This window comes from Leucopleurus acutus (genome assembly GCF_964270905.1).
Source record: "Leucopleurus acutus genome assembly, chromosome: 15".
NCBI lineage: Eukaryota > Metazoa > Chordata > Mammalia > Artiodactyla > Delphinidae > Leucopleurus > Leucopleurus acutus.
Window position 1 is genome coordinate 7,362,284 of NC_139157.1, and position 19,174 is coordinate 7,381,457.

Here is a 19,174-nt window from a genome sequence, read left to right on the forward strand (position 1 = left end):
GCCTTGCCTCTTGGTCTGGAGTTTTAGGAACTCCACCCAGCGGGGGGTGGGCAGGTCTCACCACCTTAGGACGACACCGCTCCCCTTCTCACTGGAGCCTGGGTAGCCCTGCTCAGGGCGCTGCCAGATGGCCTGGCCCCCAAGTTCCCTCCAGCAGTGGAGGGACGGTGGGGAGCGGGCAGCAGGTGAGCGCTGAGCTCCCTACCCCCCAGCACTGGGGGAGCAGCCGGGGCCGGGGCCGTGGCCGTCTGTGCACGGTCTGATGCAGCCACGAGCTGGCAGAGGCACTGGGAGGGAAGGGAGAGGGCGTCGCGAGCTTGCGGGGTTGAGCCAGCGCAGGTGGAAGCTCCACACTGTGTTCTCACGGGGGGATGGTCTCCCTACGTGGCAGGGCGTGATTTACCCCCCACGTGTGTCTCCTGGAGCACCTGAGGTTTACCTGGAGGGCGTGAGGCCAGGGGAGCTGCCTGACCCCTTCCTAAAGCAGCCCATACATTCCTACCACCCTTGAAAGGAACCAAGGAGCATCTTGTTATATGAATTGTTTAGCAGTACTTTTGTCTTAATTGACCTTCAAAAAAGCTCACCTGATTCACCTCTTTTGTTTATTTATTTATTTATTTATTATTTTTGGCTGCGTTGGGTCTTCGTTGCTGGGTGCAAGCTTTCTCTAGTTGTGGCGAGCGGGGTCTACTCTTCGTTGCGGTGCGCGGGCTTCTCATTGCGGTGGCTTCTCTTGTTGCGGAGCATGGGCTCTAGGTGCGTGGGCTTCAGTAGTTGTGGCAGACGGGCTCAGTAGTTGTGGCTCGTGGGCTCTAGAGTGCAGGCTCAGTAATTGTGGCGCACAGGCTTAGTTGCTCCATAGCATGTGGGATCTTCCCGGACCAGGGCTCGAACCTGTGTCCCCTGCATTGGCAGACAGATTCTTAACCACTGCGCCACCAGGGAAGCCCCCATCTCTTTTTTTTATTTTTTTGCGGTACGCAGGCCTCTCACTGTTGTGGCCTCTCCCGTTGCGGAGCACAGGCTCCGGACTCAAAGGCTCAGCGGCATGTGGGATCCTCCCGGACCGGGGCACAAACCCGTAGCCCCTGCATCGGCAGACGGACTCTCAACCACTGCGCCACCAGGGAAGCCCCCACCTCTTTTTTTTAAGTAACACGTGTTGAGATCCTTCTGGAGTCTGAGGAGTTTGTTTTTTAGAGAAGAAGAGTTATAAAGGTTCCTGACGGGGCATTTTTCATCTTAACATGTAACAACCCAAGAGGAAGTGAGTTGAAATTGAAGCAAGTGAAATTTGCAGAAATCCTTGAGAGGAGGGTTATTAAATGTGAAATTGGATTTGTGGAGAAAGTGATGGGATTCTTTTACAAAGAAAAAAGGGGGAGGGTTTTTAGTCTTTTATAAGCTTTTACGCTGTGTGGTCATTCTGGTGGCCTGTCCCCCAGGCTCTGGTCCCCTCGGAGATGGCCTTGCCTGGCATGGGCCGGGCACCAAAGGCTCTGGTTATGGTCTTTAAGGGGTTCACTGACTCATTCCTCCTTGGGGTGAGTGTGACCAGTGGACAGGCCAAGGCGTGCAATGCAAAGGGTCACGGCTTCCGAAGCTTCGAGTCTGTTTACTTTTCTCTCTGCCCCAGTAAAATACGCATGTCCTCCTTCACAGTGGCCCCGAAAGGTTACCTGAGATCACGTTTGCTGGGTCTTTGAGCAGTGTCAGGGCCTGGTAAGCGCTCCGTAACATCAGCTGTTCTTGTCCATTTTTATCTGCTGGGTACGTGTGGCCTGGCAGTTACCCCGGAGGCCAACTGGGATGTTCTCTTCGGGTCTTTAAAGAAGCCCCCTGTGTTAGTTATCTACAGCAGGTGACAAGCCCCAAACGTCGTGGCTCAAAACAAACTCGAGTTATCACCGGTGGTGTGGTCTGAGATCAAAGCTCAGCTGCGCGGGGCTCCTGGCAGGGGTCCCTCGGAGGCTGGATGGTCTCATCTGAAGGCCGGCCGCGCAGTGATCTGCCTCCAGGCTCACCCCTGTCTGTTGCCAGCCTGATTCTCGCGCCTGGGCCTCTGCTCGGGTGTCAGCTGATCCCCACGGGGAGCGATGCAAGAGTGAGTGGGAGAAAAAAGCACCTGATGCAGAAGCCACGGCCTTATTGCACCTGAAACTTCTGCTGTATTCCATTTGTTGGAGATGAGTTGAGGAGCCCACCCCGTACTCCAGGAAGCAGGGAGGTACCAAGAGGAGAGGACCGCTGGGGCCAGCGTGGAGGCTGCCTGCCACCCACAGCATGACGTTTAGCCTCACACCTCACGTTTCCATTTAGTTGACAGTTATTTAGGGGATCCATCACAGCTCCGCCTGAAACTAGATCGAATTCCTGTCGCATGTCTGCGTACATCGAGATGCAGAGAATAGAATTCTGATTCCTAAGCAGGGGGCGCTCACGAACCTCCCTAGTGCCTTCTAGGCACGAGGCCTCAGTTGATGACGAGGGCAGCTGATGCATCTTCAAAATACTTACCCAGCAGGCGTGTTGGGTGTATCTTCTGTGGAAGCCACGGCTCTGGGTGCTGTGGAGATACAAGGACAGACTGAAAGGTCCAGCCGTTGCTCTCAGTGACTTTCTAACATATAGAGAGAGGCAACGAAGGGGATATAAGCCGGTCAGACAACACAGGGCTTGAACAATAATGGGCGGTGGGGCACGTGTCCATGGGGGCCCCCTGTGCGTGTCCACAGACCACTCAGCCATACAGCAGCTTCCTGCGGGTCCTTTGCCTGCTGGGGAGGGCCCAGAGGTCCCGGCTAGGAGCTGGGGCCACCGTGGTCAAGGCAGAAGACGGGGGGGGCGAGTTTTGGTGTCTGGGGCAGCTCTGTTTATACCAGCCTGTGGGGAAGGATTTCAACAACTGGAGAATGACGTTTCAGTGCTGTTAGCACACTGACTGCTGCACCCAGTGATGCAGACATTTCCCAGAAGGCGTTGACACAGGGCTGAGGCCTTGACGAACGGGGGTGGTTTTAGGAGGGGATGAGAGAGAGGTGTAGGTAAAGGGAGAATTATGAGGCGAGGGACAGGGGTGCCTGGAGGGAGATCATGAGTGATGTGGCCACCCAGCGAGGATGTGGCCAGCTGCCGTGGTCCTGGGCTCTGCTGACCCGTCCTTCTCCATCTGCCAAGCGTGCGTTTCAGCCCTCCCACTGCCTCGTTCGCTGGCTGCCACCTCAGGGTCGCCGTGGGGTGCTTTTGGACTTATTAACCCGAATCAGAAAGAAGGTGTCACGAAACCCAAGAAAATCAAGAACTGAACCCAAACCTGTCAGTGTTCGGTTTGATTTCGCCAGGCTGCTTCTGGTTATGAACAGGCAATGGGGTTCTTTCTGTGCGAGGTCACACATATCTAAAAACCAACACTTCTTAAAGTTCGATTATACAAGGACCAGTTTTCTAACTACAGATTCCTGAAAGGAATGTCGATGCAGACTTGTTTACAAAGGCTGCACGAATGTTATTCCCTATAAACCTCCCACCAATGGTCACGTTCTCCCAAATTGTAGGTTTCCTGTGTTTTATTTTCAAATGTGTAAAACTACCCAATAAAGTGGATGCCCTGAAAGATGAATGTGTGCTCAGGTCTCCAGAACAGATCTTTCTGTTTCCCTCTGAGGGTAGCAGGGGAGAGACAGATGTGTAGGCAAAACTCCCCAGTGGTTTCGAGACCCACACGTGTGACTTGTACCCTGGCTCCTGCGTTTACCAGCTCTGGGACCGTGGGGAGGTTATCTGACTTTTCTGAGCCTCAGTTAACCGTTCTCATTTCGTGCTGTTCAAGGGTTTCGTGAATATAAGTAAAATACCTCATCAATCGCCTAGCACAAAGTAGGCGTGCCCTAACTGTTAGATCCTTCCACCCTAATTCGTTTCCCTTCATTCAGTGTTTTCTCATGAAAAGTAGGATAAAGTGTAGAGGGTGGAAGAGAGATGGAATATTCTCAAAATGCCATTTGACCAGCGGTTCTGCCACTGGATCCCGTGCGGCTGAAATCCCCCATCACTTTTACGAACTGCGAGGTATCGTGGCATTTGTTTACCTTCATCCCGGCTTCTTCATAGGTGCCTGTCAGGCTCTCTCTTTGGCTACAGAGAGATTAGAAGTTTCTAGATGTGGAGAAGTGTTGTTTTCCTTACCAGTGGCTACACCTGCAGCTATGGTTTCGTCAGCCCCGTTAAGTTGGATTCCGGCATCTACACCTACACCTCCCACTCCCACCCCGGTTAATCGGTTAACGGTTAATCCGCAGCTCTGTCGGCATTGCTGCCAGGCGCCGCCAGCTCGGGGAGGAAGCAGGGAGGCCGCCGTTTGCCTCTGTGTGTTCACCAGTTGGGCCAGGCAGGCTCTGGCATGTGACACAGGTAAGAATCCTGAGAGAATGGAGATGACGTGAAAGCCCTTACAATCCCGGGAGCTGGGAAAAGCGTTGGCCACGGAAAGGAGTCTCTGGAAGTACAGATGCATCTTGAGCTCATAACCGAGTGTATTCCTGAAAGTGGTGGCGTGCACTTTATTTTTAAGAGCGTAGCCCCAAGTTAGATGCGCCAAGTCTTCTTTTTTATTGCACAAGATCCTCTGGCTTGCCTTTAACAAGCCGAAGTCGGATCACACCGACCGGCGGTAAATCCAGGCTGGCTTACAGCAGTGGTGCCGCGGGGCGTCCTCCCTCCTCTTCCTGCAACTTGGCAAAGGCCTGTGACGTTTGCTCTGGGAGCCGACTGTGCACCCATCGCCCCGTCCGCTGCTGCCTCTGTTGCACCCGTCTGCCACCTGCCCAGGGGGCCCCGTGCCCCCGTGTTCCTGAGCTTCCGTTGACTGTTCCTCAAACACCCCCTGGCTGGAGGTACTGAGCACAGGGAAGCGACTCCATGATCTTCTGCCCCCTCCCTGGAAGCCTCTGTCTCCCTGTCTGCCCCGGCCCAGGCCCCCCCAGGATGGACTCAGGCTGGCCTTTCAGATCAGAGGCCAGGCAGCACCACAAGATCCGTGCCCAGGAAGCGGGGCAGAGCATCCTGCCAGGAATTCCTCCGGAGCCCTGATCCCACAGACCACAGTCAGCTGTGACTTACTCTGAACCTAAGAGCTGCCTCGTTTGTCCCCAGGTGCCCTTCTTTTTCACTCCACGTCTGCACTCTGGTCAAACCAAGAGCAGTTTGGGGCTTGGAAGCCCGTAAGCTGGGGTCCGGGGGAGATGTTATCGAGATCCAAAGAGCTGCAAGCATTTTGCTGGACTTTGACATGTTTGATGGTCTGTTTCCAGCAGATGAATTCTCACGCTGCTTTTGCTCCGTGTTTGTTTTCTGCCTTTCCCCTGTGGCTGTGACTAATTGTGGGACAGTGCTCATTTTTCTTTGGGACTCTCTTGAGATTTTTCTGGTGGTGTGAGGTCCCCAGCATTTTCCTCCTTAGCATAGAGAAGGGAGAAAGCAAGAGAAAGAAATGCAGTGTAAGTGAGTTAGGCCACATGCGGTACCCTGGTTGGCACAGGTTGAGCCTCTCACCTTTCCTCTTTCTCTCTCACACACACACACACACCCCTCTGGTTTATTATTTTGAGCTCCAGTCTTTTCCTCTGTGTTTTACTATGGCCAGGGACTTATATCTCAGAGACATATTCTAATCTCATCTTTTCCTGCATCCATTTCTTTTGCTGGGAACCATATCTGTCCAACAACTTATCTGCAGAATTTAGTGGCAGAAGTAACACTGAAATTGCCAGATTTCTTTTTCTTTTTACAAATTTATTTATTTATTTATTTTTGGCTGCGTTGGGTCTTCGTTGCTGCGCGTGGGCTTCTCCCTGGTTGCGGAGAGCGGGAGCTACTCTTTGTTGCGGTGTGTGGGCTTCTCATTGCAGTGGCCTCTCTTGTTGGGGAGCGTGGGCTCTAGGTGCATGGGCTTCAGTAGTTGTGGCACGTGGGCTCAGTAATTGTGGCTCGCGGGCTCTAGAGTGCAGGCTCAGTAGTTGTGGTGCACGGGCTTAGTTGCTCCACAGCATGTGAGATCTTCCCGGACCGGGGATCGAACCCGTGACCCCTGCATTGGCAGGCAGATTCTTAACCCCTGCACCACCAGGGAAGCCCAATTGCTAGATTTCTGTTTCTCTCTTCCCACTATACTTTGGACACCTGAAGGCCATGGAGAGTCCTAGCCATCTTTGTGTTCCCAGCACCAAGGAGGTTTTTGGCAAATACCTGCTGCACGACCAGAGTGGCTTTGAGGTTCAGGTTCACATATCACACGTCATGATAGCGGCTGAGCTGTTGGTTGACTTGCTGGTCCTCTATGGTGATGGGCCTACACAGCTTGGCTGGCCTCCACTAATCTTAAACATTTGCGACTGTGTTTTTAGCTCACAGTCAAGAAAAAGTTCAGAGTGTTGAAGTGTGGGTGCCGTAGCCTGTTTATTATTGAAGTCTTACCTGTTTTCAAAGTTCATTTAAGATACCCCATTCGGGCATTTTATATATTTAGTGGAAATAAGTGACCTTGGGTGAACCCAACTGGTAACCATGATGGTGGACCTTCAGGAGGGAAGCCAGGAAGAGATATTTATGCAAACAACCCCTTGACCAGGTACCATCTTGCTGACTAGTCTCAGTCCCTACTCGTGTTCTCTGCTGGTCCCTGCAGAGTGGTTGGAGGAGGAGGGGACATTGTGGAAAGGTGACTGCAGAGGATGCCCTACTGTTCCCAATATCCTACAAACCCAGCATCAACACTTAACATTTTCATCTTATCAGTTGGCATATGGCCGTGTTGGAGAAAAACCTTAACCAGGAAGTTCTGACTCTGCGCCTTTTTTTTTTTTTTTTTTTTTGCGGTACGCGAGCCTCTCACTGTCGTGGCCTCTCCCGTTGCGGAGCACAGGCTCCGGACGCGCAGGCTCAGCGGCCATGGCTCACGGGCCCAGCCGCTCCGCGGCACGTGGGATCTTCCCGGACTGGGGCACGAACCCCCATCCCCTGCATCGGCAGGCAGACTCTCAACCACTGCGCCACCAGGGAAGCCCCTCTGCTCATTTTTTAACCACAGAGGCTGTAGAGCGGAGAGAAGTGAGGCGAGAGCCAGCTAATCTCAGGTTGGAATGCACCATATCTTACTGCATCCTTAGAACAGGCTTTTGTAGCACCTTGTGGTCTCTGCCCAGGGGTCGACCAGTTGGCTGGAGGTGCTGAATTTGGGACTCCTGGGGGTGGCTGCTTCCCTGAGCCACTGGGTGGTCCTGAAAATGGTTATGGGCTGCTTAATTAGATTGTTTGGGCAGCTGTGGTAAGACAATTCTCAGTCTCTCTCTCTCTCTCTCTCTCTCTCTCTCTCTCTCTCTCTCTCTCTCTCTCTCTCTCTCTGTCTCTCTCTCTCTCTCTCTCACACACACACACACACACACACACACACACACACACACACAGGCTGGAAAGTTTCATAAACTTTTCACCATAGGATGTGATATGATGACAATGACTCCCTACAGCAGCTAGAAAGTGGCCAGGGGTACATTTCGGCCCCTGTAGTTGTGGATTGCTCTGTGCTGCCTGGGAACATTTTTTGTTTTTTAGATATGCTTGTGCCTAGATGGCTCTATTGATAAATCTAACTCATCAGTAAATCCCCTCAGATCTACCTTCAGAATTAATCTAGGATCAATGAAACTGGTATATTTTCTTGTACGTTCTCTCTTAAAGGCACTACCATCCACTCACAGAGACCTTTGCTTGACCTGGGGGAGTCATGGCATTGTTGGCATATTAAGTTGCCTGGAGGACTGTATGCATATTTGAATAGTATGTTTCTAGTTTTTGGTCATAAATGAGTTAACTCCTGTAAATCTCCTAGCCCAGTGCCTATCACGGAGTGCTTTACTACGTGTAACTATTGTTATTACTACATTCTAAAGCTGGCTTAGGAAATGGGTTGAATTAAAAGGGACATTCAGCTGCTGTGGCTACTTTGTGGTAATAATAATAGCTACACATTATTGAACACCTGTGTGTCCTGTTCTCAGCTAGGAGCTTTGGTATATGTTTCCATGTGTTCCTAGATCTTTACAGCAACACTTTCAGGTAAGTATTACTTTGCTCATAAGAATACAGACAGGAAAGTTGAGGCTCACCATGTAAACATAGTCAACAACAAGGCCTAGGCCTAACCATAACATCCAGAATTTGAAGGTTGAAAGATGGATTAATTCAACATAAAAACAGAAATGGTTCCTCTGTTCCTTTTCCTCATTAAAAACAGATAGGCTGTTTTTGATCCAGGGACTCATGTTCCAGAAGCAAATGGTTGAAAATGTGCTGATGTCAACCACTTCTTAAAAAGGGCATTGTTAGAGGGACAGCAGCAAAATAGTTTTCTGAAACGTTCAGCGTGTTAGAGTGTGGGTGCCCTAGCCTGTTTGTTATTGAAGTCTTACCTGTTTTCAAGGTTCCACTTAAGATACCCCATTCAGGTATTTTATATATTTAGCAGGAAAAAAAAACAACAACAGGAAAATCTAACAAAATTAAAGAAGCACTTCTAATCTCACCATCCAGCTATAGCTACTGTTATTTTTCGCCGTTTTACCATTTTCCATATAGTTAGTCATACTATAAACTCAGCTTTGATTACAGATTAAAAAAAAAATTTAGTCTTAACATAAAGCATTTCCCCAGCCATTAAATATTCATAGAAAACAAATTTTAGTGGCTGTAAATCAAGGGGTTGACAAAGTTTGTGTGTGTGCGTGCAAAGAGTGAATATTTTAGGCTTCATGGACCATATAGCCTCTGTCACGACTTTTCAACTCAACTGCTGGAGCATGGAAGCAGCCATGCTACTAACAGCCTACTAGCAGTAGGCAACGTGTATGTAAAAGAGAGCGGCTGGGCTTCCCTGGTGGCGCAGTGGTTGGGAGTCCGCCTGCCGATGCAGGGGACACGGGTTCGTGCCCCGGTCCGGGAGGATCCCGCGTGCCGCGGAGCGGCTGGGCCCGTGAGCCATGGCTGCTGAGCCTGCGCATCCGGAGCCTGTGCTCCGCGGCGGGAGAGGCCACAACAGTGAGAGGCCCGCGTACCGCAAAAAAAAAAAAAAAAAAGAGAGCGGCTGTGTCCCAGTAAAACTTTATTTATAAAAACAGGTGGCAGAGCAGATTCGGCCCGCCGGCTATGTTTGTATGATATCGTATATGACATAATTCATAGAACTCTTTTTTTAATTTAATTTTTAAAAATTGAAGTATAGTTAATTTGCAATGTTGTGGTAATTCATAGAACTCTTCCACTGTGGGACATTTAGATGGTTTTCAGTGCCGTGACACAGTATGACAGGGATGACACACAGACTGTTGCGGTCACGTCTTTTGGTTTACGTGTACATCCCACATCAGTGTCAAAGTCGCCATTTCCTTTTAGCAGCAGGTCATCAGGGGCCAACCACTAAGACCCACTTGGGTCTTGTGGGATGGATCCATTAATAGGAAGCACCCCTGAGAGGACTTTTCCCCAGCAGACAGCCGTGACTGACTGCATTGGACCATTCACCTTCCAGACCCAGCAGCTGCTACTTTGGAGTGTAGGATCCTTCTCTTGGCTATACAATAGATCACCATTCATAGCTCCTTCAAATGGCCACAGATTAATTTTGGAAAGAGTTCAGGAGTAGGTAATTTTTAAAATAATCCTAACCTGCTGAGAAAGTAAGTTTAGTTCTTTGGTGAAGAGTTTTTGTTTTGTTTTCATCCTCAAGGCTGTGATCAGGGAGGTGACTGAAGGGCAGGAAGCAGGGACCATGAAAACATCCCAGCTGACAAGAGGGGATGGCTGAGGAGAGGACCAGGAGGCCTCCCACAGCCTGAAACCCACCCGTGGACTCAGCGCGTGGCCTTTAGATGGCTCCAGTGGGGGAGTGGTGATGCGTAGAAAGTGTAGCCTGTGCCGGGCACACGTGGGCCCACGCCCCTCACTTGGAGAGCACTCTGATCTTTGGGGACCTGCCTCTGGGCCCTCTGGGGCAGGTCATCGGATTTTATGGCTTTGGTTCTTTTCTTTTCTTTTTTGTTTTGTTTTTCGTTTGGGTTTTTTTTTTGTTCGTTTGTTGGGGTTTTTTTGGCCACGCTGCACGGCAAGCAGGATCTTGGTTCCCTGACCGGGGATCGAACCTGTGTCCCCTGCAGTGGAAGCTCGGAGTCCTAACTAATGGACCAGCAGGGAATTCCCCAGGCTTGGTTCTGTCTGAAGGAATTTGCATGTTGGAAATTGGTGTGTGGGAAAAACAAAACCAAAACCCGCCAAAACGTGGAGACGCTACTCCTGAAAGGTATCTGTGCTTTTCCTTCTCCCAATGGGGAAGATGCTTGTGGATTTTTTAAGGTCAAGGGAACAAGTGGCTGTTCGCACCTTTCTCTGGCCTGCGTGGGTGGGTCGGGGGATATGGTCTGTTGCCCCTCTGCTGAGCTTTGTAGTTCTTGTGGGAGTGACAGGGAAAAGAGACAGGGCAATGCTGAAGTACGGCCTCGTGGGCTCAGGGGCGTGGCCAGACAGCTGCCACCAGGAGCACAGCTGAGGCGCCACTTGTCCGCATCACCGCCTCCATCATCTGTGCCATTGATGGATGACGGCTATTTCTAGGAGCCTCTTGGCCAATTCCAAAATTAGGGGCGAAAAATATAGAACCCAATCCCACTAGATCAAAAGCTGGTTCTTGTGTCTCCCCTGCTCCCTCGCCCCACTGGATCCCTGCTTGTTGTCCCCCCACCCCGCCCCGTTCGGGGCCTGCAGCACCTGCAGCCTTGGGGCTGCGCTGGCCAGCAGACGGGTGGGGCTCTCCCAGCACCTCTGCTGATCCCGGTTCGCCTCTCGGCACCACCATTTCCCAGCTGTCGAACCCGGAGAACGCGCTGGGCCACGTTTCCTGGCCTGTAAGGAGGGTAGGGTCCGCCCACCCGCAGAGCCAGCAGGGTTGCTGCGGACCGGGTGAGGTCTGCGTGGTGGGCTTAGCGAGCACTCCGGGGTGGGCACCTACCTGTGTGAGCTGGTGGAGGGTGATGCAGCATCCCATGGCCCCCTGAGGTTCCCGACTGCTCCGCTGCCCGCCCTCCCCTCGGAGAGCCAGGCCCCCTTGCCCCCTGCCCCCTGGGGCAGGGTTTGCACGACCTTGACCTCCAACTGACCGGTGTCGGAGGCTCCCCGCCTCTGCATGCTCGGGAACTGTCCCCGTGCCTGGAGTGCACGTTCACTCCTCCTAGAGATCTCCGGCGGCCGTCGGGGAGGACCCCACGCCCCCTTTCACGGACGCCCCGGGCCCCCTCTGTTTCAGGGCTCCAAGGTCCTGGCCAAGAAGGAGCTGGCCTACGTCCCCATAATCGGCTGGATGTGGTACTTCACGGAGATGGTCTTCTGCACGCGCAAGTGGGAGCAGGACCGCAAGACCGTCTCTGAGAGCCTGCTGCACCTGCGGGACTACCCCGAGAAGTACTTTGTACGTGCACCCAGCCCTCGGGCGCCCCGTCACACTCACACTCGTGGTGCCCCGTCGCATATGAACTCGGGGTTCCCCGGTCACACACTCACACTCGCTCACGCCTCTGCTTCCTGAGCCTCCACAAATGTAGACCCTCTCTCTGAAGCTCACAGACCCTTGAACACAGACCGGGGCTGGCGGTCCTGCCTGAGGGGAGAGCAGGCACAGCTGCCAGGCCATCCCTGCTCGGGCCACTCCCTAAGGCTCCTGTGGGACCGTGTGCGGCGTTTGACAGGGGATGGTGCGTGGGACCCCGGGACTTCGTGTGACCCCTGGGCTGTGTGTGTGACCTCAGCTGTCTGAGTGACCATGGGGTGTGTAAGTGGCCTCGGGGACGTGTGTGACGGCCACCCTGTCCCTTCCAGTTCCTGATTCACTGCGAGGGCACGCGGTTCACGGAGAAGAAGCACCAGATAAGCATGCAGGTGGCCCAGGCCAAGGGGCTGCCCAGCCTCAAGCACCACCTGCTGCCTCGCACCAAGGGCTTCGCCATCACCGTGAGGAGTTTGAGAAATGTAGGTAAGGACGACCCTGCGGGGCCCCGTGCAGCGAGGGAAGGGGGCCCTGGCGCCCATAGGAGTAGCTTCCTCCCTGTGCCCCCACCCCCGCCCCTACGACGGAGAGGAGCCAGGGACGGAGGCTGGCACATCACCCCTGCGTAACCTGGGTCCGGGCACCCAGCGTTGGCGGAGTGGCCACTGCCTGCACAAGGGCGCACACGCGCCACGCCCACACGTGTAGGCACACGCACGCTAGGCCAACACTGCCCTCTGCTGCTCGGCGCAGGTACTGCAGGCGGCGGGCGGTGCTGCGTGCCTGGGGCCCACGCCCCGTCAGCCCAGGTTTTTGTTGCGGTTTTGCTTTATCTGGCATTTCTTGCCCGTCTTTGGCATCAGCTGCCTCCAGGCGATGACCTCTGTGATCTTGCCATCTGTCGGGCTGGCCTTGAGTCCGGAGCCCTAAATTACTGTAGGTAAGGACGAGAAGCAAGTAGCAACAAGACCAGCCTGCCGCAGTCTCTTTGTCTCCTGTTGAATTCTGGTCCCTTCAGTTTGGAAACAGGTGCTTTACCCTTTCCTGCCCTGCGGGTGCCGGAAGCCCCGCTGTCCTGTCCCTCGTCTCCCAGGAGGCGGGAGGGCGGAGCTGGGGGACCTCCCCGCGGAGGCCCCGAGGCCGAGCATTCTGCGGGGAGAGCCGGCAGGGGCCCAACGCGGTCTCCGCGGCCCCGGTTCCCGGTCCTCTCTGCCCCGTGAGGCCGAGACCCCCAGCTCCTCCCCGGCCTGCACCGGGGATTGGGGTCAGTGCGTGTGGACCGTGCGGCGTTTCCGGTGCCGTCTCCACACAAGGGGGCGGCGGCCCCACCAGGAGCTTTGTCTTTGTGATCGCGCAGACCGGCCACCCGGCTCCTGTGGACGGAGCGAAGGCGGCACCGAGTCTGACTTTAACACGTGGGGACCCTGAAGGTCCCCGACTGCTCCAGGCGGCTCTGGGTCCCTGCCGCAGATTCTTCCCCCTGCCTGAGCTTTGCCTACAGGCCGAAGGGGCAAAGACTGCCCAGCTCTGCAGGCTGTCCCACCCCCGGGAATAGTGACGATGATGACGATGACGATGACGATGACGATGATGATGATGATGATGATGATAGCAGGGCAATTCTAATACGCCAGGCAGCACAAGCACCTCACACATAGCGTGGCCGCAGCACGTGCCCGCCAGATGCAGTGAAGGAAACTTTTTTGACTTCCAATTTACAGATGAGGAAGTTGGGGCTGAAGGGTGAGGAACTTATCCCAAGTGACTCTACTATGACACAGCAGGCTGGGGTCACACCCAGGGCGGCCTGGCTGGCGGGGCTGGCAGGGGCTGGCAGGGGCGTACCCGTCCTTCTGCTGGGCTTTGCAGGCAGATGGATCTAGTGCCGGGCCCCGTTCTATCACTTCAAGACCTTGGGGCTTCTTCTCTGGAAAAGGAGGGAACTGTGCAAATTTAGGCTGTTCTCTGGGGAAGCCCCGTCCTTGATTAATCGAAGTAACACCACCTGTGTTGGAAGCATCAGGCTGCTGTGTAAGGGCAGGCTGAAGAAGGGAGGTGTGAGACCCATTGACGGACACGGGCTCTCACACCCTGGGGCTCTGCAGCCACACCCCATGCAGCCTGAGGCCTTTCACTCTACGTAATTCTGTGCTTAAAATGGCTGGACGACGTACTAAACGTGAAGGTTATTCTCCTCCAGCCTCACTCTTCCTAGGGAGGGGGACACCTCTCCCCGCGGGGAGGACGGGGGAGTGGTCTCGACTGCTTCGGTGGAGGGGTGGGAAGCTACCTGCCGGCACTCCTGCAGGTCAGCGAGAGGGACCCTCTCCCTTTGGCTGAGACGTGCTCTAGCTGCCAGAGCACCCCCTGTGGACCCCACGTGGTGGGCAGGCGGCAGGTAGAAGCAAATGGACAGTGGCTTTGAACCTTGGTTCTTCACGTTCCCAGCCAGAGCAAGCGACTCTCTACCCGCCCATCACCCCACTCACTTGACTGGTAGTAATTGCAGGTATGCAGAGCTCTCAGTGAAGTCTACTGAGCACAAACGATGTGCTGGGGCCTTTGGGAAGGGCTGACATTCAGCATCCCGAGTCCCATTCCCCGGGAGAACTAGGCTCAGGGAGACCGAGCGGGCTGTTCAAGAGAAGATCCCGCATCTGGGAAAAGGTGGCCCTGGGATTCGCACCCAGACTGACCGCAAAACTTCTGTTCTTTCCACTGTCCAGTCCTGCCTTACTGACTCTGCGGGAGGGGCCATCTGTTTCCACTGCGTATTTCTACCCTGCTCTTCCCTCACTATTCCTTCACACATCCTGTCCTCCTGCCATCCTGCCATCCAAGAAGCATTCGTGGAGCCTGGGCCAGGCCCTGGGGCTGCAGCAGTGAATGTTGACATAGCTTTCAATATGCTGACAGGTTGACTCACCAGCTGGCAGACTGGTTGAAAATCACACATTCTTGTTTCTTTCCCAGCTGCGTGTCAACTGACTACACCATGTTTCAGTCCCTTAGGAAGTTTCCAGTATCTTATTCTAGTTTTATAGCTATCTTATTTTTCTAGGGGAAAAAATGCACATAGAATGGTTATGCTGCCGTAACTCAGAAACCTCCTTAGATAGTATTCTTTGGATTGATTTACCTTGCTATTGGTATTTGTTTAAATATTGATATCTGTTGTAGTACATCATCTAGATGGGCCGTCTGACCTCAGTAGTAACTGTATTCTGTTACTAAGCTGTGTGCTTTTCTGATGATGGAACGTGGTATGTACTCAACGTAGAACATTTGGACAATATAGAAAAGCATGAAGAAGAAATTAGTAGTCCCTTCATTCCAAGATAATCGGCTAGCGACTCAATTATTGTTTTTCCAATATGTGTATCTACAAAGTGAAACTGGGTTCACACGCTATATACTGCTTTGTATTTGTTTTATTTTTTTATAGTTTCAGCTGTATATGACTGTACACTCAATTTCAGAAATAATGAAAATCCAACACTGCTGGGAGTCCTAAATGGAAAGAAATATCACGCAGATTTATACGTTAGGTAAGCTGGCTTCGTTTCCTTTCCAGAAAATAGGGCGCCCATCCCAAAATAGATAAACCACAAATGACCCGCAGACCTTCCTCCAGGGGAATGTATGAACATGTTAATAATTTGTCTGCAGTCTGTACTAAATGGAACGTGTTCACAGTCACGTTTATATTAATAGAGACGCGTGCACCGATGTAAATAAGGAGGCGAAGCCTCTTGTCTTGCCAGACACTTCGTGACTCTCTCTCACCAACTCGTTCTCATCAAAGAGCTCAGGTCCGACAAATGAAAATTATTTGACAGCCATTTTTGAGACTGAGTGTGAGAGTTTATTTTATTGACCCCCTTTCTTGGAGGACGTGTCTACTCCATAGAAACAGACACAGATAAGAGCATCTGTAATTTACAAAGAGGCCTCGAAGCAAATGGAGAACATTTCAGCAGCATCTCACTTGTGTGTTATATTCCAAGCTAGGGAGCACAGAGAGGCAGGTGTCCTCCTTGACAGGTCTTTGTCTGAGTCAGTGAATCAGGCTCTGGGCCATTCCCTCGTGGGCCGTGACTGCATTTGGGCCTGTATTTCCCCCCATATGGATGTGGATTTCCCCCTTTTCAATCAACTGAATTACCCTCTCACTTCCACATTACCTAGACTACTACCTGAACAGAAGCCAAAGGATGGCAAGCATTGTTAGTTTGAACCTGTGTTTGGGGCACCCGGCATGGGCCGCCTCCTTGCGAGCTGCTCTCTGCTTGGCAGGCGGATCCCTTTAGGAGAAGTCCCAGAAGATGAGGACAGGTGCGCGGCCTGGCTGCACAAGCTCTACCAGGAGAAGGTCGGTGCTACGGGGTGGGCTCTGCACCATCTAAGGGTCCTTTTCAAGCGGCAGCGGTGGTGCTTTGGGACCTCCGGGAGTTGATGGTGGAGCGTGAATCTCTCCCAATGACCCCAGGGCCGCCGCTCTACTTGGCGACAGGGAAAAAAAAGGTCGCAAAATGTTTTTAAAGGGGCCTTCACAGAAAGGAAGAAGATGGAAGACTATTTCATGGGTGTAGTGGACAAAAGAGGGAGTTATGGCCCCAAGAGCCCTTTGTCCATTTTCCCGCCGCTGGTCTGAAAGCAAAATATTCTTGGAGGGTGTGGGTGCTCTCTTTGGCAGTGACGGCTCTGGGTCCACAGTGTGGTTGCCTGTCTGGTCTCTAAAACATCACCAGCGTTAGCAGGACGAAGGCCCACAAGGGTCCACCTGGGCCGCGTTTGACTCCTTCAGGAGTCGGAATTAAGAGGTTTTCAAGCTGGCGGTGGGTTTTCCGCTTACACTGAGGGAAAAGTGTAACACTTACACGCCTTGGAAGGGTGGTGGGCTTGGCCCCAAGGCACGGTCCTCTTCAAACAACACACTCCCAGGCCTGAGCCCTGGCTGATGCCTGGGAGGGTTCCCAGAAAGCTCCCCCTGCCTGGATTTGTTGACACAAGGAGGCGCCAGCCCTTTCTCTCTGTCCCCCCTTTCGTTTTCCTCTCCTTTTCCTCCCTTTCTACCCAGGGTCATAAGAGAAATTTTGTTTTGCTGAGCTGAACGCTGGGAAAGCCCAGTCGGTCCAGCTGTGCGTGGGTCGCTCGGCCTCTGTGCCCTCCTGTCCAGTGCATGGGTGGCAGCTGCACACAGCGTGGACTCAGGGCACTTGTCCTCTGTCAGCAGGTTCTCCTGCTCCTGTAGACTTTTGGGGTGCTGTTTCTTTCTAGGAAATACAGTTCCCAGTTCCAATATATAACATGCCACAGGATGATAACATGTGGAGACCAAAAAATGGAGGCATCACTAACGAAGTCCCCCTCCCTGACAGGCGGACTTTATTACAAAAGAAATAACACAGCCCAGAGAGGCCGTAAACATTCTGCTGCTGGAGCTGACGTCTGGCCCTGAGCCAGGCGTCTGCGTCCCACCCAGCAAAGTCACAAAGTCACACGGACGGAGCCCGCGAGGCTGGCAGGAGTCACAGTGGCCACCACGTCACTGGAGAGCAGTGGGGGTCTTGGGTGAGGTTTAGTTTTCTAATGAAACCAGAGAAAAAGAAAACTCCGGAGTGAATACAAAGTTCAGAATCCTGCTGACTCCTAGAAAAGGGAGTCCTTTTTCCTCTTGTTAGAGGTTACAGATAAAAGATCTTGGCTTAGCGAATGTCTCACTGGAAACGAGACAGAAAAAGCATCCTCAGTTCCCCATTGTAACGTTACAATAGAAAAGCACTTATCAAGGCTATTAAGGAAAAGAACTCAAGAAAACTTGCCCATTTTTTAAACGGGTGAATTTTATGGTATGTAAATGACACCCCAATAAAGCTGGTGTTTTTCTTAAGGCACAAAAGTATCACCTCCTGTTTCAGTCCAGTCAGGCTTCTGTAACAAAGTGCCACCCACAGGCATGGTGGCTTATAAGCCACAGAAACTTACTGCTGACATTTCTGGAGGTTGGATAATCAGGAGTCAGAGATGAGGGTGCCAGCATGGTCAGTCAGATTCTGGTCCCAGCCTGCCATGTTGCTGTGTCCTCATGGTGGGAGGGCTGAGAGAGCTCTCTGAGGTCCCTTTTATAAGGGCACTAATCCCATTCATGGGGGCTCCACCCTCATGACCTAATCACCCCCCAAAGGCACCTCCTCCTAATACCACCATCTTCGGGGGTTAAGATTTCAGTGTGGGAATTCAGGGAGGCAGGTGCAAATATCCAGTCCACCACACCCCAGTTACCTAGTTACCAGGCTCCTGATGGCCCTGCTGGGATAAGAAAAGTCACCCAAGTTCTGGCCAGGAGGCGGAATGGGAGGCCTTGGCAGGTTAGGTGCCATCTCTCTGGGCATCCACACGTCACTGTCACTTCCTGGGAAGTCCTCTGTTTGGCCGACTGGCTGTGTCTCCTTCACCTCTTGAGGCTGGGAGCCCCCCGCACGTGATACCTTGTCCAACAATTGCTTGATCGTGTGATTTCCCTGAGACCCGCCAGGCTGGAGGGGCAGCCGGGAAGGGGCTGCAGGGCAGAGCCCCTGAAGGGCCAGGGGCTCTCCTTCCAAAGCGGCCCTTTGAGGACTCATTTTAATCATGACCTTGAGTGGTCAGAAATTCGCATCATTCAGTACATCCTGATTGGGAAAGAAGACAAGTAAGACAAGTACTTTAGACATCTCTATCTCAAGTTGTTAAAGGGAAAATTAAGCACTTAAGGTATAAGGTTTGGGTGTATGGACGCTTGTTTTCCAGAACTAACTCCCTGCAGAACTGGGCCACGACGGGGTGAGCCAGCCAAGCAGGGCCGCAGATGCTCTTTGTTCGGCGAGCGCGCTGTCGGCCCTGGGAGGATGTTGGGGTATTTGAGTCGAGCTGGGAGACCCCCTCACCCACCCCTTGGCCGTTTACTGGGTTCAGGAGGTTCTGGCCCAGCGGGCCGCCCGGCCTCATCGCGGGGAAGGGGTGGGGGGCCCAGGGGCGGGTGGCGGGAGGTCAGGCGGCCCTCTGCCCACAGGACGCCCTCCAGGAGGAGTACTCCCGCACGGGCACCTTCCCCGGGACGCCCATGGTGCCCCCGCGGCGGCCCTGGACGCTCGTCAACTGGCTGTTCTGGGCCTCGCTGCTGCTCTACCCATTCTTCCGCTTCCTCGTCAACATGGTCCGCAGCGGCTCCTCCCTGACGTTGGCCAGCTTCGTCCTCGTCTTCTTCGTGGGTGAGTACGGGGCCAGCGGGGCCTGGGCAGCGGGGGGAGCATCGCGGGAGGGGCAGGGAGGAGGGGGGCACTGCGCTGTCTGTGAGGACAAGGCCCGGCTGCAGAGCGCGCAGGTGGACAGGCAGAAGCTTGAGCCGGGCCTAGAAACCCCAGCCTGGAGGGCTTCCGCCCGGGCGCCGCCTCCCCGTGCGCACGCACCCCTTGTGCCTGCAAGCCCCGCCAGGGACCAGGGACGAGCTCCGTCCTCCCCGGGCTCTGCTCATCAGCAGGAAAACTATTTCCTGGGTCCTAGCAGGAACCAACAAAGGCTCTTTGCTATTCAAAGTGGGTCCAG

The 19,174-nt window shown here is 53.4% G+C and overlaps 1 protein-coding gene across 2 annotated transcripts in view; it reads left to right on the forward strand.

The window, feature by feature from the left end:
• AGPAT4 (1-acylglycerol-3-phosphate O-acyltransferase 4) overlaps nt 1-19,174 on the forward strand; it is a 107,044-nt gene that overhangs the window by 85,767 nt on the left and 2,103 nt on the right. For both annotated transcript variants that reach the window (XM_082855800.1, XM_082855801.1), the window contains 5 exons: nt 11,351-11,512; nt 11,920-12,073; nt 15,033-15,135; nt 15,884-15,959; nt 18,642-18,840. In XM_082855800.1, the coding sequence (XP_082711926.1) occupies nt 11,351-11,512; nt 11,920-12,073; nt 15,033-15,135; nt 15,884-15,959; nt 18,642-18,840 (694 nt within the window). The remainder of the gene's footprint in view (nt 1-11,350; nt 11,513-11,919; nt 12,074-15,032; nt 15,136-15,883; nt 15,960-18,641; nt 18,841-19,174) is intronic.